The sequence below is a fragment of the Amphiura filiformis genome, chromosome 12, assembly GCF_039555335.1.
Source record: "Amphiura filiformis chromosome 12, Afil_fr2py, whole genome shotgun sequence".
Taxonomy (NCBI): domain Eukaryota; kingdom Metazoa; phylum Echinodermata; class Ophiuroidea; order Amphilepidida; family Amphiuridae; genus Amphiura; species Amphiura filiformis.
This window is the reverse complement of record NC_092639.1, coordinates 12,023,762-12,047,199: the sequence shown is the minus strand read 5'-3', so window position 1 is coordinate 12,047,199 and position 23,438 is coordinate 12,023,762. Positions and strand designations below refer to the sequence as shown.

The 23,438-nt window shown below is 36.5% G+C and overlaps 1 protein-coding gene across 2 annotated transcripts in view; it reads right to left on the bottom strand.

Moving 5' to 3' along the window:
- The window catches only part of LOC140165797 (rho GTPase-activating protein 8-like), a 43,212-nt gene that overhangs the window by 7,394 nt on the left and 12,380 nt on the right, over window positions 1-23,438 (bottom strand). Inside the window, exons 2-11 of one of the 2 annotated variants that reach the window (XM_072189119.1) lie at window positions 22,580-22,726; window positions 19,179-19,266; window positions 17,377-17,508; window positions 15,000-15,014; window positions 9,336-9,521; window positions 7,650-7,796; window positions 6,002-6,075; window positions 5,429-5,506; window positions 3,195-3,323; window positions 527-636 (exon numbers count right to left, since the gene is read on the bottom strand). In XM_072189119.1, the coding sequence (XP_072045220.1) occupies window positions 527-636; window positions 3,195-3,323; window positions 5,429-5,506; window positions 6,002-6,075; window positions 7,650-7,796; window positions 9,336-9,521; window positions 15,000-15,014; window positions 17,377-17,508; window positions 19,179-19,266; window positions 22,580-22,726 (1,106 nt within the window). The remainder of the gene's footprint in view (window positions 1-526; window positions 637-3,194; window positions 3,324-5,428; window positions 5,507-6,001; window positions 6,076-7,649; window positions 7,797-9,335; window positions 9,522-14,999; window positions 15,015-17,376; window positions 17,509-19,178; window positions 19,267-22,579; window positions 22,727-23,438) is intronic. The other variant, XM_072189120.1, reaches the window with a different exon arrangement.

Genomic DNA, 23,438 nt, shown 5'->3' with positions numbered 1-23,438 from the left:
AATGGGTGCGTCTTGCAAAGAATTCACATAATTTGATTGGTTTTCTGGTATAATATCTCACAATAGTTGCTAGTGATATTAGTCAAGGCACGCGCCGCCACGCACCGGCGGCACGCTTGTTGCTCACAAAAGTAACTTTTTTTTTTTCTGCAAAAAGGCAGTTTTTCTCATAAAAATTACATTAAAACTGAATAAGAATGAGAATAAAATATAGGCTTTTGTTTTTGCCTATCAATATCGTGTCATAATGGATGGGCTTTCCAATATTTTTATCGTAGTGGATGCGCCGCATCCACTACTCAAAATATTGGCCAGCCCATCCATTATGACACGATATTGATAGGCAAAAGACAAAATCCTATCTTTATTCTCTAATTCACTAATCTCACTTATCCAACTTTTTCAGTTATCCAGACAAAAGCTTGGTCCCATCATGGCCAGATAAGAGAGGTTGCAGTGAAACATGACATATTCAGTAAGGCACTTGTAACGTAATGACAAAGCAAAAACTGATGGCAAATCTTACCAGGTATAATAGTTCCATGAGATGATTCAATACAATGTAGTTATCTTCTGGTAACTTTTCACAAATAATTTTCTTGCAGGCTATCACCATTGCATCATTGTCTTGCATATCTATATTTAAATGGAACAAAAAATGACATGTTCATTATATAGCTTATTATAAATGCAACAGGAATAGGTTGCAGAGAATCCAGTTCAAGTCGCAGTCATTCCCAGGCAACTTCATGTGTATTTGTTTCCAATCAATATACCTGCAACTCGCAGGTTTTCTCTGGGTACCCTGGTTTCCTTACTTCTGCATTCTAAAACTAGACTTCTTCCCTGAGTATAATGTTCTGATTTATCTCCCACATACCGTATTTCGTCAAATAGTCGCCCCCTCTCAAATAAACGCCCCCCACCACTTTTTTCAACCAAGATGTTTAAAAAATGCCAATATTTCCATGCTATCTTGTGTAGTAAGCTTACCAAGTCGCCCACATGGTCGATAATAGCGTTAATAATTGGTGAAAATCTGGATTGGAAACCCGAAGTGAACTGGAAGTCTGTGTTTCGAGTTCATAGTTCGTCAATTTAGCGTGAGTTTTAAGTTTACCTAATGATTTTAACAGGAATTATCACTCTAAAATTGACCTTGAATAAACACCCCCATTGGGAAAATGTAACGCTCGAGGCGTTTATTTGACTAAATACGGTAGGTTATGATAAATATAGGGAAATGGCAAAAATGGTGGGAGCACAGATAAACACCACTAAATCTACGCACCCACCCAAAGGACAATTGCAATACATATCGAAGAAAATCTCCCACATACTTGGGAGCACTGTGGCCTAATGGATAGGGCCTTCGACGCATGATCACAAGGTTATGGGTATTAGCCTCAAGTGTTGGGCAAGACACTTTATCTTGCTTGTTCCACTCCATTCAGGTATATAATGAACATCTGTTAAAGGTGGGTAACCTGATTTAAAATCTCATCCCCCACTTTACCTCATCAAAATGCTGATTTTGGTATCAGATGAAAGCTCATATTTTTCTCATAAACATATTGAAATTTGGCGTTCCAAATCGGTGTATTTCCAAAGAAATCATCAAATAACTGCCGAATTAGTCTTAACTATGGTATACCATAGTTGAGACTAATTAGGCAGTTTTTTGATGATATCTTGGGAAATACACTGAGTTGGAACTTCTAATTTCAATATGTTTATGAGAAAAATAGGGCCTTTCACTTGAAACCAATATATTATATGATCATAATGATTATCATTAATAAAAACACTGTAGACATTTACAAAAAACATTTACATTTTCTTTTTGCAAGAGTGCTTGAAAGGGATGACATTTTATGTTATACGTAAGTATTAAAGAATTTGATTTTCCAAATATATCAGGTCACCTTCCTTTAAGGGTGGTCATAGTGGCACCCTAGTTGTTGGCAGCCACCATGGTGTGATATATACTAGTGATAGCGGAATAAATGGAAAGCGCTTTAAATTGAAAATTCGCTTTAGATATACCGACATTTATTTACTTTCATTCATTTGATTTATGTAGGAAATGGTATCGTAATAAATACTAGCGGTATAGTAGAATAAATATAAAGCACTTTGAATTGAAAAGGAGCTTTATAAATGCCGACATTTTTTTACTTTCATTCATAAACTTGATTTATGTAGGAAATGATATACACAATGATACTTACATAGTGCTGTAGATGGTATGTTATGAAATACAAAAGTATTGGTTCATTTCATAAAGCACAGCCAGTTCCACCAGTGTAAGCAGTGAATATGTATCCAGGTGTCATAAGCAGGGTGATGAGCAGATGAGAGTGTTTATTGATGGTTGATGCAGGGGAAATGATATGAAAGCAAAAATGTTTTGATTTTCAATTAGGCAACAACAACAATAATGATAATAACAACAAAGAACAATGATATTTAAGTATGTTTCTCTCAAAGCTTTTGTGACATTGAAAACATGGGATATCCCATTATCCCCCTCCTTCACTCTTGAAAACATAAAGCCCACATATTGGGTGTTTTGATCACAAACTATTATGCTAATTTGTTGAGATTTGTGTGTGTTTTATGTAGCACCTTTTTTTCTGGGATTCACAGGCTTTAAACATTTAATGCATACCTACTGCAGGTGCATACTTGTACATCACTGGCACTGAATAGCAAAATGATTATTCAGGCAATATTCTATTCAGTTTTGTAGTATTACATTTTTGACTACACAAAATGTGCACACTAAATTATGCCCTGTTCACATCGATCCGCACTTGACGCATGTGAATGATTGTGTAAATTCAGAAGAGGCTGATGACTGATTGAATAACAACAGCAATGTAAACAGATTACAGAATGTCAAAGCAGCAGAGGCAACAAAACAACAACAACACACTTATCATACCGAATGATACAGAATTCACAACACTTGTATATATATCTAAACTTTTTTGGCACTTGCCAGTCGCACACGGCAAAAGTAAGCAAAAGTTACCAGCCTGACAGGAAATGTTAGCTACCATAAATACAAGGGTCTTATTGAACAGGCTACATTGCTACTAGCCAGTCAAGCATGTAACTTTTCATCAGCCCTACAGCAATGTTTCCAGCCACTGGCTGTTAGACTGTGCTAAAAGTATTCCCCTTCTTACCGTGTATCCTAAGCATTTCATCATAGAGCTCCACAGTGAGTATTGGCTCAGGCAGCTCTCGGAAGAATGTCTTAAGAATTAGGGCAGGAATGTGGACGTCCAGAAGTTCAGCAAAATCAACCTTTTCACCTGAAAATGTAAATAAATAAAAAATTAATCTAAAGTCTATTTTCACAAAATTTGTCCCATCTTTGGCAAGTTTATGACTTTGGTCTAGGGAGTGCAATCTTTTGATATACCATTTTCAACTTGGCGAGGTATGTGCGCGAGTATGACATGGGCTATTCCAGTTAAAATTCACACTACCCCTGTGGAAGATTTTGGAAATATCTTCCACAGGGGGAGTATGTATTTCAAACGTAAGTGCTCAGGGTTAATTATTTTGAAACCCATACTCCCCTTGTACTATACTTAGCTTTACATATATCTTCTACAGCTGGAGTGAGTATTTCAAATGGAAGTTACCCAATTGTCTATTCTATTCAACACTCATACTCCCTCTGCAGAAAACTTTAATAGCTAAATCTTCCACAGGTGTAGTGTGGATTTCAATTGGGATAGCCCAGTAATATGCACACTGACGTCACAGCCTCCCCAAGGTGAAATATGGTATAGTGTAGTTTACATGGTGAGGATGATAATAAAAGTTATAATTTCTGAAGCTTAGTTAATACAAGTACTTGATTGTACATATCCAAATATGTGTACATCCATATCAAAAGGATGCACTTGTCGGCTGCTACATGTATATCTTTTTACATAATAGCTAGGATTATATATCAAACTCATCTCAAGTGGAAGTCACTTCAATTCATCCCCATGTCATACGGTTTAGGAATGCTGATAACATTCCTAAACCAGGTGACTTGGGTATGATTTAAAAGTGACCTAAACTTGAGATGAGTCTGGTATATATTCCTAGCTATTATGTAAAAAGAGACACATGTAGCAGCCGACAAGTGCATCCTTTTGATATGGATGTACACATATTATACACTGAATAAATTTTTTTTAAAGATTAATGAAATTGCTGTGAATCAGCTTCAACAAGCTTGCAAAGATATTATGCAGGGATTGTAAGTATGTAGCTGTTGAAAAAAAAACCTGAAAAGGTGCTGGCCTGCTGGGGCACAATTATTGTAGTGATCTCGAGGATTGGGAAATAGGTTACGAACGTAGAGTCCGAAGTTTACCGTTTTCTAAAATCCATTTTCCGTGTTGTAATCTGTGTTGTAAAATTTGTAAATCCATGTTTTATGAATAAAGCTTAAAATGTATAAACAATGGTTATGAATTATAATAATGTCACAATAAAGTGTTCAATATCGCGATCAATATGCTTTAATTGGAATATTCTCACGATAATAGGCCGACTGTTACGATGTTTGGATGGATAGGGGGTCCATTAAACAGTATTTTTTATCATAAAAATTGACAGCACATCTCAAGAATGTTTTTAACATTTATTTATCTTATCTTTTAACAATTTTTGTCACGTCATACAAAAATGTCATTTTCCGTGTTTTACCTCCGAAAACTTCGGACTCTAGGTTACGGGTATGTATCACCAACAATTTTTTTCTCTTTTTATGATGATTGAATAATCATTTGTTGTTTAGTTTTTTTAATATCTTTTTCATTTTGTTTTTTATAAAATCCGGAAATCAGAAACAGGAAAAAAATCCCTGGAAAACATACATCCATGATTATGGAAAGTAACTCCTGAATATGTTGGAAGTACGAAATAAGGCCTTAAAATTAAAAAATCATACTTTTGTTTCAAAATAAAAAAAAATGGGGATGACATTATAGTCACCGAAATAACTTTCTATATATTTGTTTTTTACACAGAATGGTTTTATCTACTTCTATTTCCTGGTGTATTTATCATATACAGAACAAAATCTGCTGTTATTGTTTCAGTGTTTCCTTTTCAGAAAAAAGTAATAAGAAACTAACTTTCTGTGTGTATAGCACAATACCACACAGCTACATTGCAGAAAGTATTTGAACACCAGGTAAATCAGAAATGTAACATAGCATAGGTATTGGAAAAATTCCTGAAAATCAATCTTTGCCAGATGCTTGCGCGTGCAACATCTAACGTTTATGCCAATTTGTCCAGGGAATAGGCTATGGGGTATCATAGCCCTCCCACCCAAAAAAAAGAGCTGAAATTCCAGAAATGTAAAAAAAAATCCTGACAGTTACTAAATCAATAATGTACCACTTACCATTGTTGTACTTCTGCTGTACTTGCTTCACAGTGAGTGCATTGGGACATCGTCTAAATATACCCTCTGTGCTAAGACCTGCATGATAAATAACAATAGAACAAGGTCACATTATGGTACATGATATACACAAAACGTAACATGGGAATAAACTTGCTTGAAAATAACACTTTCTGTTTCTTAACAGCAGATTTCAAGATACCATACAAAATGTATCATATCAGACCTAACTGGTGCCCCTGCTAATTTTATAACTTTTAGCATTTGTTTAAGCACCCCCCTTTCAGTCAGCATGAAAATGGGTAACACATGCTAGTGGAATCGCAGCAAAATCATCTTGGCACAGAGTTGCAATAATAGCTGTGACATTTGGAGACACTTTATAGACATATATTTGTCTCAACTGAGGAACCAAAAAATACAATACATGGAAGGTGTGGCTCTATGACATTATTCTCATGGTGTCATATGCTGACACAAAGAAAACACCTGTATGGCACCAAAATTAGATCATATCAGACTTTATTACAAAGTATTTGTTTATCAATATCAAAACTGTCAGAATTATCTTACCATGTTCTTTGACATAAATTGATGTCTCTCTTACAACCTTTGGAATAGGGTCACCTCCATTTCTTTCCTTGAGTCTGAGAAAATAAAAATAAGCAGTATAAAGATTAACATATTATACAATTATTGCTCATCTATTTTTTTTACACTTTATATATTTCTCCAGATATGAAAGTGATTCACTCAATATGATCACATCTAATTGAATACCTGATTGGAAGAAGGGCCCAACTCCATCAAAACAGTTTTTGAGATATTAAGAAAAAACTTAATATTTGGAAAAGTTTTATAGACAGAATGTTTTCATCTTCAGGGAACTTTAATACATGAACATATAATATTACATACATTCAAAATTATATATGATGTTTCCATGGCAACGGTACAGGTCTTAATACGAGCTGGAGTTGGGCCCTTCTTCCACTAATATATTGCAAGTGCCAGTTCCGTAAGCAGATGTGTTATAAACAGCTACAGAAATGTGATAATTATCCATTATTTGCACAAGTAGAAGCATGTAATATGTTAGCAAGAAAGTTTTATTGTAGTGAAAAGCAGATTTCATGGATGAACAAAATTCCTCTTTAACCCAATATTTGTGGAAGAAAGGCCTTTCTTCCATGAAAACTATGATTAAGTGTACATGGAAGACTATTTAGAGAGTGGATTTGGGCTCAGCTTTCACACACAAGGAAGAACAGTCTGCAGGCAATAAAATGCTGGGTCTAACTCATTTTTGTAAAAAATTGGAGTTGAGCCCTTCTTCCACTCAGGTATTCAATTGATAACCATATTTGGGATCTTGCTCTTATTATAATTCCTGTTCACAAAATGGTGTGATCCTTATTCACACAAAAGCAAATGTGTTATCCTACATGCTTTAGAAAATGCCAAAGTTATGTAGCAGGCATGTGAAAGTGAGATTTTATTTGGTAAATGGAATCATATCATCAAACATCAGCCATCTCATTTGCTGAACTAGTTCGTATCTAACGATCCTGTCAATCAGACTCCTCATGGCCAATGATTGGTTAGTAACGCGTATGAGGGAGGTTGATTCATTTGGTTCCTTCATTGGGGAAAAGGAATCACAGAAAATGGGAAGTGATGTTGGTACTTTTACAAGGCAAAAATCAACTTTTCTTGGCATTGTTAACATGGTACCTTCAGAACAGCAACTTTCCTATCCCTAATACTTGCCTTATAAAAGGTTTACATGTTTGAAGGTGCAAACCTAACCATAGGGCATGCTGTGTTTCCAATGTGTTCAAGAATATTAATCATCATGACAAATCGTAAACAAACAGTTTGATTGACAGGTGTCGTCAGACGCAAACTCGTTTTTTAATCTTTGACTCTTTTACTCCTTGCACAAGATGGACTTTTTACTTTCACTAATATTTTTTATTTCTTCTGTGGTGGGGGGGATGCGCTAGTGATCGGCGATGCGTAGAAGCGACGAGGTCACTTACTATGCATCGCACCAACAATCAATGGGCCAACCGCCATATTGTCAAGAGCATTGATCAGCCAATCTGCATGATTGTTTATTTCTTCTGTGTTTACGCTCGAGTACGCTCGGTGCACAGCTCAGACCACAGAAGTAATACAAAATTAACTTTATGCTAAAATTCCATATTGGGTTACTTACTCTCGAAGAGGGACTCCAAATTGCCTATTCATGGCTGGTTTAGATACCTTACTACCATCCTCTGTATCATAGAAGACAGCTGTACCTACTGGTTTCTCTGGGCCTGGTTGCTGGGCACCCTTCTGTGCAATAATTCTATGTTCGTGGCTAGGATACAAAAAAAAGAATGTTAAGAAGGTCATTTTTATTCTAGAATCGGAGCTAAGCCAATAATTTACAGGGAAATTTGCATACATATATAGAAAATATAAAGATTATTTACTAACAGGTAAAGTCCTAGTGCTTTGTATGCTGTGAATTCTTGCATATTCATAAGGGCCACTTCTTGAAGGATACTACAAACAGGGACATAAAATACACAAAATAGTAGGTCACATCACATACAGAGCTATAACTTATAATGTATCAGTGCCTACAATTTTTAACCGCTACTTCATGTAACTTAATTCTTGAATGAAATATTATTTAAAAATTAGGGCTATAATCGACATGCAATTATGTCGACATATTGTCGACATCAGAAAAAGTTGCAGATGTTGACATAAAATTTGTATTCTGTCGGTCCAGCTTCTAGTCTTGGGCCCAAGCTTCACGTGGCTCACGGTTTGTAATCAACGACAGAAACCGGCTGTGATGGAGACTATCGATGTTGTCACTCCAGACTGGAGTGACAACATCGTCAATTTCGGAAAAACCAACACTCGACCATGGACTTGAATTGTTGGTTTGTCATTATATAAAACGATAAATCAAGTAAGTAACTTCCACTCTGAAAACTTAGAAACTTGTTTGATTCCACTGACTATTTGCGATCGAAATATACACAACACCAATGACAGAAATCATCAACAAAAAATCGAACCAAGGACTTGTTTTCACTCAAATTTGAGTCGCATCATCAACCGGAAGTGACGTGGCACGGACCGACAGAATTACAACATTTATCGACATAATTTTTTGTTTATGACATATAGTAGAAATACTTGAAAAACAATTTTAAGTAAGATTTTTCCCAAAAGATGGCACCGTTGTTCATCATACCGATCTCCATTTTCACTAAGCTTATGTCAGGCATTAAAGATAATACGTAGAATAAGCATTTACTGTGGTATTTACTCTGGTATAAACAATTGAATACATGAATACAAAAGCCACCTAAGTCCATGCGAAGTTATTTTGAAAGAAAAACCTGTGTATCATTTTAATTCCTTCAGTTAGATTTACCTGGTCAATATGGTAAGTTTTACGTGCAAATGAGTGGATTAACCTGTATTAGGTATGACGATTAGCATTTCAGGGACTTCGTGGGGTTCATTTTAAATTTTGGACTTTTATACATACTGGATTTCAATCAATGTGTTACAAGACTCAAATCATGGAATTGGGTGATTCTTTCATACATGCTATTTTTCACATGCCCAATAGACACAGAGGATGAATTTGAGTTGTTCTTTCATGCATATAACAGGCCTATGTATAGCAACAATTTCCCATGCTTAACTCAATTTGGCCAAAGTATGGACTTAGGTGGCTTTTGTATTCATATATTCAATTGTTTATTCATTGACATTCTCGACCAAATTATGGGCCTACTTTTATGTTGACATGTTGTCGACAAATTTTTCCGACATGTCGACAAGAAAAAACCCATTTGGATGACAGCACTAATAAATCCTGTACACTTACTCATAGACATCATCTGGTATATCCAGCCTATCCACCCTGTACAATTCATTCACTTCATACAAGTGATGCATGTAGTTCACCTTACGACTGAATTTGACACTGACGATATGCTTGAATATCCCCCAGAACATCTTCACTACATTGGATGGATGGACTATGTACAACGCTTTCAAGTTCTTCTTGTACCTGTGAAGGATAGTAAGAAGAATACACACATGTATGTGAATTCATGTAGGTGTTGACAGTCTTTCATGTAGCAAGAACCTGGATTGATTAGTTCATGACAAGCATCACAAATAAATAATACTGGCAAGATTCCCTGTGCGTAAAAGTCAGTTGTATTATTTCTCCAGGTTCATAAACTGTTGAGTGCTTGATTATCAGTTTTAAGATACACCACCTCCCTAGCCTTTCCCTCCCTCTTCTCTCTCCCTCTCTTGCCCGCTCACTCTCTCCTTTATAATGAAAGACAGAGATAATAAAAAGACTAGTTCACCTCTAAAATTCTGACAACTAGACAGAAAATGCCGTACTGCGCAGGTCGGCAACCAATCACGGCGCGCCTTTGCCCTGATGTCAGACGCAATTAAGTCTTTTTTATCTCCGTCTTTTATTATAGTCAAATACTTGCAAACTTGCTCACAGTCACACCTCCATCGCTCTCCCACTCACTCATTCACTCACCCACCCTCTCCAACCCCACTCACCCATCCTGACTCACACACTAACAATGTTAAATATTGTCCATGTGCAGCACTATGTGAAGTGCCAATCCGATGGTCTCAATATATCGACTGCTCAGTGCCAGAAGTGGGTAAGTGCAGTGGTTGACATGCTTAGGTGAGTACAATATACTATGTGTAAATTGCCAAAAGTTCACAGGGCAACTATTCCACTTACCCAATTCTAGCACTGTGCAGTCGATATATAAACTAGCGAGCTTGCATGCTAGATGATAAATAAGGAACCAGTTCCAGGTGTCGCAACTTCATCATCCAAATCATTTTCCACCCTAATGTGGCAGTGACGTCAAAGCGTTGAGGCAGCTGTTTCGCACGTGCATATATGCGGCGTCCATATGTACGCCAGCGCTTTGAGCAAACACTAGTGATTTGTAGCTTCACCCAATGAGCTGCGCACTGAAGTCACTCCCACATCAGGCTGGAAAATGCTTTAACACACATCTAGCTATACATTACTGAGAAACATCAGAATAGCAGTCCATATAGCACTGTGCATGGAAACTTAACCTTGACATCAACTCGCTCACATGTTCAACCCATGATTAAGAACATAACGTCACAATTTTTTTCCATTCAAAATACAGTAGATTGAGCCAATGAAATACTAAAATGGAATTAAGAACCACCAAAGCAAGCCCTCAATGTCTCATGCATTATAACGCATGTACCCATGAAAATGCCAATTTAGATTAAATCTACAAATACCACAAGGGAAATTTTGATAATATAGTGCAACATATTTAAAGCTTCTGCTAATGCTTGGATGGTAATTAATTTCATCAGGATTGCTGAGCCTGTTGTATAAAATCCACCAGCACCACATTAGCTGTGCACAACAATGCCAATTAAATGTGTGATTTTAATGACTTTACAGTGATCTTATTAGTCAATCTTTTCTTTGTCATTAATTGTGGACACCAACCCTTGACAGTCACAGTTCCCATGATTTCAACAAACAAATAAATAAAAATGAATATAAATAAGATAAATAAGATAAATAATTAAATAAATAATAAATCAATCAAAAATCAAAAAAAAATAAATAAATAAATAAATAAATAAATAAATAAATAAATTAATTAATTAATTAATTAATTAATTAAATAAGGCATTTTAATCAACTAAGAAATTATTGATAATGCCAAAAGTCAGAGATAAAATATGAGAGGTTGACATTACATTGTACAGTTAGTTAAACTTGGGTGCTTTCCCAAATAGTGAACACATATGGCACCTCAAACATTTCAATGTTAAGTATACACAAACACCTTTCATTGAAAATCTGTGCATTACATCTATGCCTACACCTCTCAAGATTCAGGTAGTCCACATTTGTTGTCCGAATAACATAATATATAGCTAACAACACATATCAATAATGTATTGCAAATTTCTGAAATATCCTAGTTACGTATGTACATAATAAACTAGGACAGCTAAAAAGTTGTGGACTATCTTTATGAAAGGTATTTACTTAACTTTATTTTGCCTCTTTAATTACCACAGGGCCATAGCAAGCGGGGATGCTCCAATTTTTGAGTAATTTATCTTTGTATACATACCATCATATGTTTGTTAAGTTGCGACCTGATCAACGGGTCTTCATCAGACTGTGCAGAGTCTTGACTCATAGTTTGGTCATGTGATGGTAATCGTCGAGAAAGTAGTTTCACAGTGGGGTCTCGGGGGGTGGTGATGATAGGAAACAGAGACCCCTCTTCTTATTGAGTGTTGGCTGCTCGGCTCTTTCCCGGATGGCTTCTTTCACTCCCCTCTCAATTACAATCACATGACCAAACCATCAGTCAAGTCTATGCGCAGTCTGGTGAAGACCCGGTGAACAGGTTGCAACATTACTAAAAATATCTTTGGTGAGTCCACAATTTGATTCATATTATCGTCTATACAATGTAGGCATGCAATATTTGTTTTCTATAACCATACAAAACAAATTATTTTCCAGTCATGATTCGTCAAATAGTACAAACTATTCAACATCTCAATTCAAATACCATCGTTATATAATGTTATGATGAATACTATCACTATTTGATGGTCTATGGATATTATGTGGGTAATGTATGAGGTTGTGATGTGTACTATCTATAGTGTTGATTTGTAATTGTTAAGGTAATATATTGTGGTATACATGTAGATGGTGTGAAACTGAATATTTCATGTATGGATTACACATAACACAGGACAATACAAACTTGGGTGGGGGAAGGGGGAGGGGGAGGGGGAATGTGTCTAAGAGCAAAATGATGTCAACAGTCGGAGGCGGGGTTATAGGATTTCAGGTTGACAGGGTTGTTAATAACCAGGGCCCAACTATTTTCACATTGCGCCACACAACTTGTCTTCCTATCCGCAATTTGGGTTGATCCGTATAATGAGGTTTCAGGAATTCACTTATTTCATGCCAAGTTTTAGCTATAAATTGTAACTATATTACATTCTGTCGTTTTTCTCAAATCTACAGGTAAAGTAGAGGTAAAGTAAAGTCAGGTCTATGTTAACATTGTTCTCTGTTGTAATGTAAACATTAAGCTTGTATCTATCTTTATAGTTTGTTTTTTTGATGTTGAAATACTCCCCTCGCATCCTTGAGAAATATTCCTGTGATATACAACATAATTCCTACACCACGATCTCCCCTGCAATATTGGAACATTTTTTGTGCAATTCCCCTGTAAAATTCCTTTGTGCGCAAATCATTGGGCCCTGTTAGTAACTACATGTTCTCTTTAGAAACATAATTAGACCAACAAATGATATTAGTTAAATTGCTTTAGTAACCAAAGATTGCTCTGCAATGTGCCAAACCCAATCAACCAGATCTTAACCCCATGAGAACTACAGGACTATTGGTCAAAAAGGAGTTTTTGTTATCAATTGGACCAATCAGCAACATTGTTAGAATAATTTCACCACACAAAAAACTGGGGTGAATTATTTGCAAAACTCCATTCTGATTGGTGATTAAAGTGAAGATATCATGTAATTGACCAATCAGAGGCAATGTTAGATCGTCAGGTAGTGCTCAGGGTGTTAACTTACTTCTTAGCCCAAGCAATCTTCACATTATCACAGTTTTCACTGTTTCTGTCAAATGGAATTTGAATAACAACTAGGTCAGGGTAAAGTAAATAATGCACTAAGGGCAGTGATGTAGCGGGGCGGGGTAAACTGCCCCTGCCGACATTTTCAGGGATCAAAATTGGGACGGCAAAGAGTAAAGTGTCATTGAAATGATTAAACATTAGACGGAAAACTAACAAATGGAGACGAAAATTTGCCCCCTTTGCCCCTTCACACTAATAGGCTGGCTATGCTGCTGACTAAGGCTGTTAACTTTCACTTGCTGCATTCATGTCCCATAATGGTTGGAAAAAATAACTACGTCTACTGTATGGCCTGTCTAATTTAATGTTAGCGACATGACATTTCAAGCAGATGGGTGGGTTATGCAATTGTAATGGGTTGCTCCAGGTACTATAAGATGATAGCTACATATATTCTTTATTCTCATCAGTTCTTTCAAACACAGCAAAAAACAAAAGTCTCCATAACTCTCCACCAGTTTGAATGGTCATAAATTTGAGAAACAATGAATTAAAACAATAAAATGTATATTTATAAACATTTGAAGAATTTTGTTAGCTGCAGTATGACACTACACTTGTTTAAAACAAAATCGGAATGATCAAGAAGTTAATGGTTGGATAAAATTTGGTGCTATTTGAAAGGTAGAAGCATATATGTTTGAATGGGTATCAACCAAGGCAGGTTCTTATCGCTTGATGACACACGCAGACCGTTGCTCACTTCCGGTGAGCGGAACATGTCAGACTATGCAATTTCACATCGCATAATCTGTTTGACTTTCACATTGCACCAATCATTCCCATTTGTTTTTACAGTAATGTGGTATCATAAAGCAGCTAACAAAATTCTCCACAGTCCACACATCCATATCAATCTTATTGGTAATGTTTTAATTATTTGTGCTCAGAGTATATGACCACTCAAATTAGTGGAGGCTTCCTTTTTTTGATGGGTTTATAGAAAATTAAACAGCTTGTTTAGAACATATGACTTTTATTTTGCTTTGTTTTTTCAAATTATTACATCTACAGACCTGCCAACCTACCAAAGTCAGAAAGAGGGACATTGATGCCAAAACCTTGTATATGTACACAAACTAAGTACCGACAAATTCAAAGACTTGATGTGTGCAATACTTTCAGAATTCAGGGAAGGCTTTGCTGGTCTAAATTTATCACAATAGACTAAAGAAATGCTATAGCAAAATTTTAAAGTGAAATTTGCATCATTTTCTGCTGTTCTTACATTTAAATTGGCCATTACTGAAATTTTCAGAAAGCAGGACTGTCCCTCTTTTTCACTTTGGAAAACCCCAAATGAGGGACAATCCCTCAAAATAAGGGACAGTTGGCAAATCTGCATCTACTTGTACTTGTGACAAATATTGATTAACCCAATCAACAGCTGTGTAACACTCATCAAGCAACAAAAGGGTCTATGTACAGTTGTTTTTCTGCAAACATATGTTAACTGTCTGTGACATATAATATTCCTTATAGCTATTAAAGAATGATTTTCATTTTCCAGCAATACCTATCATCAAATCATAGAACTTGGGTATGGTAAACTTCATGAATGGTATATTGATGTTCTAATGAGTTAAAATGAGGAAATGACGAGTATTAAAAAATGAAGTGGTAAAAATGAACAACATTCACGATATTTGTTTTCAAATGGGAAAACAAGATTAAGTTCCACCTCCACCAAAGCATTTATATGCCCGCTTTTTCTGGTGGTATTAAATTTGGCATTAAAGTTTCGCAGCAGCACATGCAAAGTGGGAAGGTTAGGGTAATTTAAAATAAAAACTCACTTGCGCTCCTCGACCCTGTAGGGCAATCAAAAAACACTCAATGGTGTTAAAAAAAAAACCTACACTAAAAGAAAGAAAGTTGGGCTGCACATTACACACATTATGTTGCTCAGATTTTGCTGTGAACCTACTATGTATTATGAAAATGATTAGCTTGAATGTATCAGTAGTACAAACATTAACCAACAAGAAGATTATTTTAAATTTAATACAAAACGGCCAAATTGTATTACAACAGAAAACAGTAAGCAGTGAACAAAACTCAAGATTGAAAATGTGAGAAAATGTGGTAAGATAGCAATAGCATGTCATACAAAATTATTTCAATTAAAAAAAACTCGCTTGAATCCCAATTTCTATTCCCTATGGGGTACAAATCTTAGCCTCACAATTTTAAAGCAAATAGCATGCATTTTGAAATGATGACAGCGTAAATTTGGAAAAACAAAAAGATTGAAATTCACAAAAATGTTACTATAATACATAGCTGATAAGGGATTTGAGATATTGTCAAATTCCCAGGGCTGAGAAACTAAAATTGGCTGATTTTTTAAAATGATTTTTGCATATTTACACAAGCTTCGTACCCTTCCACCCCCACCTCCAATCCAGCCACTGCGATACATGTAGGTAACTAAGGTAAGCCATTATGGTATTGAAAAAGGACAAAGTTTTTATTTAAAATAAATTTGTATATATTCATGAAAGTTCATTAGTGTTGGTATATTATTAAAGTTTACAATTTTTTAAACTTTTTAAAGTAGTGAATTCCTACCTCTCGAACTTTATCGTTCTTGTTTGGATCAAAAGTATTAAACTTAAATCAAATTTGTACATACATAGTGCAGCTGTTTTACACTGAAGGGTACAGTTTATATGCATGTTTGTGCATGTGTGCAGGGATGTGTTTGAATGTATGCTTGAATGTGTGTACACATTTGTCTATCGTGTGTGGGGTGTACATGTAGGGGTGTTAATTCATGTGTTACTGCTTTTTGTATGTGTTTGTGTACCTGTGTGGATCACTGTTGTAAACTCCAGATGAGGACACACACATGAGAAGTCTGTGTACAGTCCGTTTGGCTTTCTCGAGACAGTAGAATCCATGTGTGATATACCCGCTATCAAAAGCGGTGCATCTGTAGCGGCTGCGGCTGTCTACTATGCAGATGCTACTGTCTTGAGCAAGCTAAATGGACTATTATAGACGAATCCAACGAGCCAAGTCATGGTCAGGATTTGGTCGGCCATTGACTGGGTCCCAGCAGCACCAAACTGGTGTTGTGACTGCCCAATTGGGTGGATTAAAGCCGCTTAAAATTCGATGTTAGATTCTTTTGTGTTGTAAACTGTTATCATTCTTTTGTCTACATGTAACACAGGTGATAGAATGCAGTTTAAAAAAAAATACCCTCCAAGGCCGCATCATTTCACTTTTTAAGTGAGGTGGAGCAGACGGGGACCCAAATATGGCTGCCATTGAGGTGTAGGAATGCGTGAAATTGGATTTGTCTATAGCAGTGGATGCTCAGAATGTTCATGGACAGTGTTTCTAGATCAAAAACAGCATAAAAATGAGAATGCATTATTTTTTACTATCATGATGCACAGTTGAAGGTGTAGGATCTGTACAGTCTGCACTTAGATAGTGAAACTTAAAGGTTACACGGTAAGGTGATATGACTCAAATGTGTGTCCACAGTAATACTACATGGTTAGTGGAGGAATAGGGCAAACTACTTTTGCTACTGGCATATCACCCCAAACCCGTAAGGTGATGGATGATAGACTTGTAGCCAAAACTTACGGAAAAATAGTTGAACGATAATTACCCTGATATAAACCGTGTAGTATTTATTTGTTTTATTATACCGATGGCTATGGGAATGAGGTTGTAGTGAAACAGTTACACTGGGATTTGTCATCTGCGATTGGCTAATAAAGTGCTATGATTTGCAAATGACTATTTATGATTATAAATTAAAACCTACCAAGTGGTGTACAGCTGTCCACTTCTGCCTTTTCATACATGTATGTGTGTGTGTGCATGTTTGCACCATGTGATATACTTCATCCATAATGAGCTATTCAGGTTAAAATCCATACTACCCCTGTGGAAGATTTTGGAAATATCTTCCACAGAGGGAGTATGGTTTTCAAATGTAATTGGTCGGTCATAATTTTGATACACATACTACCCCTGTATTATAGATTTACCTATATCTTTCACAACGGGAGTGAGTATTTCAAATGGCAGTTATACCCAACTCTCTATTCTCTTTGAAACTCATACTCCCTCTGTGGAAGACTTTAGCTAAATCTTCCACAGGGGTAGTGTGGATTTTAAATCGAATAGCATAATACATGAACCACTCACTTTCTTTCAAGTTCCTTGTAGACCTGGACCAGCCAGTTGAATGAGGGCCTATTAGACCTTGTAAGACCATACTGGAAGACCACCAGCGTGTAGTCATTCTCCACATACTGATCTAATGTGTATTTCAAAAACCTGCAGAAGAAAGGAAAGTATCAACTAGTGGTGAAATATTATCGTTATACACAAGAAATGAGTGATAATGTGGCCAAACAATAACCATTGTACCTCATACTCTATGGCATAGTCTAATACACATCTCTTCTCATAAAAATCAAATGTACCGTAACTACTCGGGTATAAGCTCCCCCCCCCCCCAGATGGCAGATTTCACTTCAAAAATGGGGGTGGGCTTATAACCGGGGAAGGGCTAGTTCTTGAATTTAAAAATAAGAACAATCACCCCCATTTGTATATGCCCAATGTACCAGTAATTTCTATCATCTATGTCAATTTCTTAAAATTATAAGTGTGGAATTTTAATTATCAACTGATATCTTGTTTATTTATTCTTATGAGAGCAAAGCATTGATTTGATTTAAGAACTTGGCCAAAATTTAGTACTGGACTTATACCTGAATGTTTTGAAAAATAGGGGGTGGGTTTATAGCTGAATGTGGGCTTATACCCGGGTGGTTACGGCAATCACTAATCACGCCTTGAAATAAGCCACAGCATTTGTTAATCTTTCAGCCAAAGGATTGGCTAAGCTTCCAGGTCTTTATTATCAATTTGATACTGATAGGCATGTGTACAAAAATGTCAAAAGGCTCTCCAAGAAATCCAGCGTCCTCTCATATTTTCAAGGACATTTACTGGCCTGAGGGCCTGCATTTAAAGACCAAGATGCAGTAGTCAACATGAAACTTGAAAGTAGGTCAAAGTCATTTGTGCACTTAAAAAGAACAAAACTTTTAAAAAAGCACGCAGTTTTCATTTAATAGCTGCATTTATTTATTATCATCACCATTTCAAGTGAACCCCAATATTGTATTTGGCGTCAGAAATATCAGTCTTTTCAAGAAATAGTATAAACCACATGACATGAGTACCAATCTTGTTGATTGATTTTAAATAGATAATCAGTGGAAATAAGCCAGGCCCTTGGGCCAAATGTCTGTGAAAATCACTGCGAGCCTGCCAATACCTCACTCTACTGGCCTGTGAAACGTGTATACCAAAGTCAGCAAGATGAGTTTTTTTTCCACTTCAATAAGAATCCTTTTCAAAATGAAAAGCTTCTGCCCTTATTATGTCTAATAGTGTTGATCTTTGATTCCAAGTCTTGAAAAGGGCACTATTTTGAAACAGGTAATTAATATGTACCGTATTCATTCCAATAAGCGCCCAGGGCACTTAACAAAGTCATTTTGCACGGGCGCTTATTTTTTACCTGGTTTACCTAATTATTTCATAAGGGGCGTTTATTAGAGACAAATTGACGTAGGTTATAAAAGGGTCCTGAGACGTTCTAGTAGCTTATCTGATGCAGAAAATGTATTGCAAGTTTACACTTCTGATGCAGAAAATGCATTGCAAGTTTACACAGGACTTGTAGTCCTCCAGCTATTTCACTGTATCGACGTCTATCTGTCACTTCAACATTAATGGTACCCTTTAGCAAATAGAAAATACCCTGGTGGGCACTTATTGGGGCATGGGCGCTTATTGGAATGAATACGGTACACATAAAGTTTTAAAATTTGATTTTTGGCCCACACAAATTGATGAGGGAACATAGAATTTTAAGACATTTTGGCTTATTTCCAACACTGTCTACATTTTTGAAGGCATCCCATACTTACTGTAGTAACCTGCCTTGATCATATTCTTTGCTGGGTGGCATCCTACTGCAGTAAAATAGTACTAACTTACGTCCCACCATATCATCACCTGAATGTGGCAGAAATGTTTAAAGATTGTTATCAAGGTAATTGTTGCATTGGAAAAGAATTCCTAAATTGGAAGGTTTTTCTTGCCAAGAAAAACCAATTGAGGGCAGTATTGGAATTAAACATATTTTTATGCATAGCAAAATTTGCTTTCGTTACATTTCTCTTGGTACATTCACATACTTCAGTGTGTAAGTCTATGGCATAAAAATGCTACTCAACTCCAAAATTGTGTAGCGAATTGATAAAATTATGTAGCATTTTGCTACGCGATACCAGCTATTTCCAACGCTGATTGAGGGCTCTATTGCATTCAGGGTTCATCATTCAGGTTTTGAAAATACCGGCTAGTCGGCTACATACCCTTTTTTCAGCCTGTTCTATTCAATTTTTTTCAGCCTGTTCTATTTAATTTTCATAAGCCAATATGAATGTCAGGCATCAATTGTTGTGGTTTTACATAGTTGCTGAACCTAGTGCTTTACTTGTCAAGCTAAATTTATAGAAATTTGTTGTTGTACAAAATGGGAAACCATATTCATGCATGAGAAAACATGACAAATGAAATCCTTGTGTGTAGGTAGGTGGGCTGACATTGTAAATCTAATGAAATTAAATACTAGTAAAATGTAATTAAAATTTTTAATTGATGTTCAATTTACACAGAGGAGCTAGTGTTGGGTAACAGGGGTAAAAATAACCAGAGGAACTGAAAGCAATAGAGGTTATCCACTTTACTCATGTGTGACTTCTAACAAAAGGCGCTGGTTCCCGTAGTATTCCTCATTCAAACCAATTCAATGCAACACCTCAGAGTTACCTGCAAGATTTTGGTATGCTATTTTGAAATAGTTATGGTTGCACATGCGGATTGCAGGTACTTCTTTTGACAATCCTAAACAAGGTATAGCAGTCGCTGATAGGATATGCAGCTTATAGAATATGGATAACCTCTATTGCCTTTCCGTTATAGATGCCCCATGTCTTTGCCTTGGTACCCCACAAAATGTATATAACTGTGGAAACATTCTTTACCATGCAGGGTTCGCGCCAGATCGCGTCTTCGCGTCCATGACGCTTTTTTTGAGCGCCGGACGCATTAATTTTGAAATTATCAAACCTTCTGCGTCCGACTGGACGCAATAAATTCAATGTCAGTCTTCAGAATGCAAGAAAGATCCCTGAAATTCGCCAATTGATCATCAAACTAAATACAGTATTCTCCGTTATATGCAAATTATAGTATGCAAATTATGTGTGTTCATGGATCTCATACTCCAAACTTAATGCCAGACAACTATGACGTCATAGAAGTAGCAATGTTTATATGGGTGTATAGTTCAGTGGTGACACGAAAATATCGTGTGTACTGCCTTACGACCGTGACAATCTTCCAAAATTATACAAGATTTTCAGGATTTCATAGATTCCTCACATTATTTTAATGCTTCAGCTAGTAAATTTGTGAGTTTCCTATACTCAAAAATGTAGAATTTCTCTTGATTACTGAAGGAAAATTTGTGTTAGAAAGGGCACATGATAATCAGCTTAAGAAGTTTGGGTGCCGAATTTTGAACCACATTCGGCCTGCAAGTTGCAACACTGCAATTGCATAACGTTGCCTCTACCGGCGCAGATAGTAAAGTTTGACTGTTTCACATTATCTAGTAAATTTCCTTCCAAATGACAAAATTATCCAGTAATAAGCTTAACAAATGTTACAGTTTTCCATGCATGGGTGGCCATGTGGTAATTATTGTCGCAAAATTTTTCAAAACATGATCAGTCACAAAATATCTGCTTGTTTCTTTAATTCTTTATTGTTCGTCTTCAGTACTCTTAATGTACACTCTTAATGTGTACATTATCACATTACCCCTAAAAATGCTTAACAAAATTTGGGACCCCGAAAAAATTACCCCGGACCCCGAAATGTTTGGAAATGGGGGTTGAAGGGGTCCAATGGACCCCGTAAATTTTGACCCAGCGCTAACCCTGTTACCATGTTATTTTTTCAATGCATATGTCTATAAACTAAATAAAAAATAAAAACTGTCTGCATTAAGTCTGATGATTGTGACATCCGATACAACAAATGTCACCAATGTATGTATATTTCAAGTAATGTCTTTCATTGCATCATTTTTCATGCCCCCTTCTCCTAGACTGCTTTGCATTCCTTTTTTAAACAATTCATACCATTCCATGCATAAAACACAACACATCCACATCCCCAGTGACTGCCCTGCCAGAGAAACAAGCATTTTTCTCATGGATAGATAGCTGTTGGATCAGAACAGGATTGGTGGATTTTCCATGGTGGGATGAGAGGGATGATAAATTTAAATGGTCTAGTACAGTAGACTACCTTTCTCCCAAAAATGAATGAATTATGTGCCAGTAGTGCTAATTAGTAAATTAAAATGGGCCATTCCATTTAAAATCCACACTACCCCTGTGGAAGATTTAGCAAAAGTCTTCCACACAGGGAGTATGAGTTTTAAATAGAAAATGCAATTGGGTAAGTTACATTTGAAATACTCACTCCAGTTGTGGAAGATATAGGTAAAGCCATAATACAGGGGGAGTATGGGTTTTCAAATGATTAAGGGGTACTACACCCCTGGCCAATTTTGTGCCTATTTTTGCATTTTTCTCAAAAATTATAGCGCATTGGTAACAGGTAAGATATGTATATTATAGCGGCAAAGACTACAACTACTGCACTGAAAATTCAGCAACTCAAGGCAAGTATTTATTGATTTATTGATCAAATATTGGTTTTCCCTCATTTTTGACTGTAACTCCACAACTGTTGTCTGTGCTGAAATAAAATTTCCAGTGCAGTAGTTGTAGTCCTTGCCCCTATAATATACATATCTTACTTGTCACTTAATGCGCTATAATTTTTGAGAAAAATGCAAAATGGGCACAACATTGGGCAGGGTGTAGTACCCCTTAACCCTGACCAATTACATTTGAAAAACATACTCCTCCTGTGGAAGATATTTCGAAAATCTTCTACAGGGGTGGTATGTATTTCAACTGGAAAAGCCCAATGTAGGTTGAATATGGTAGTGTATCAAATCTCTTGGTGATTATGACTCGGTTGTTCTTTCCAAATGACACGTCCTGGCTTTTATTATACCTTTTTTCATCCTACAATATATGCGGTAGTGACGTCAGTGCACATTTCATCAGACGCAGCTTCAAATCGCTGGCGTTCACATACACACATAAAGACGCTGCACTCAATGCTGCCTCATTGCATTGGACTTCCCTGTCACATCAGGGTGAAAAATGGTATGGCTTACCTGCAATTTGTATAATCTTATGCCTAGCAATGTCTTCATATGTATCTTCCAACCCATCCTTGTTCCTTACTGGTGTGGTAGGAGCAGTGCTTGTTCGACTCCCTGTGGCACTGGTGTGCAGTGAGTCATCTGATGGGTCACGCAATTCTGAAATTAAGCAATTATGCTAAATGATTGAGCCATAAAACTGAGGCATACCACTGATGATGACTGACAGTCTGACACAGGCCAAAGCTTAAGGTGGTACTACACCCCTGGCAAATTTTGTGCCTATTTTTGCATTTTTCTCAAAAATTATAGCGTATTGGTGACAAGTAAGATATGTATATAGGGGCAAGGACTACAACTACTGCACTGGAAATTTTATTTCAGCAGTTAATCAGCACAGACAACAGTTGTGGAGTTACAGTAAAAAATGAGAGAAAACCAATATTTGATCAATAAATCAATAACTACTTGCCTTGAATTTAGAGACTGACCGATCAGATCGGTAGCTTCCGAATCGGACCGATTATTAGCTTATCGGTAGTGATCTGCATCGGCCGATTTTTCCTTCATCCACCGATGTAATGCACCGATCACCCAATATCATGAAAGTAATTGTTGAAGCTTAACAAGTATTCATTTATTGGTATATTTCTTCGAATTAGACTAGTTAAATCAAGCGAAATTTAGCAAAAGAACAAGCTTTGTAGGCGATAAACATATAATCATACCGTGACTCGGGCACGCAGCTGAGATAATCATGTAATTTCCCGCATCTACATGTACGTACACCGTACGGCTAACAGATGAACATGCACATTTATAGTTCTTACTTCCGGGTTAAACACGTGCGTGTCAGATTGGAGAGAGCTAC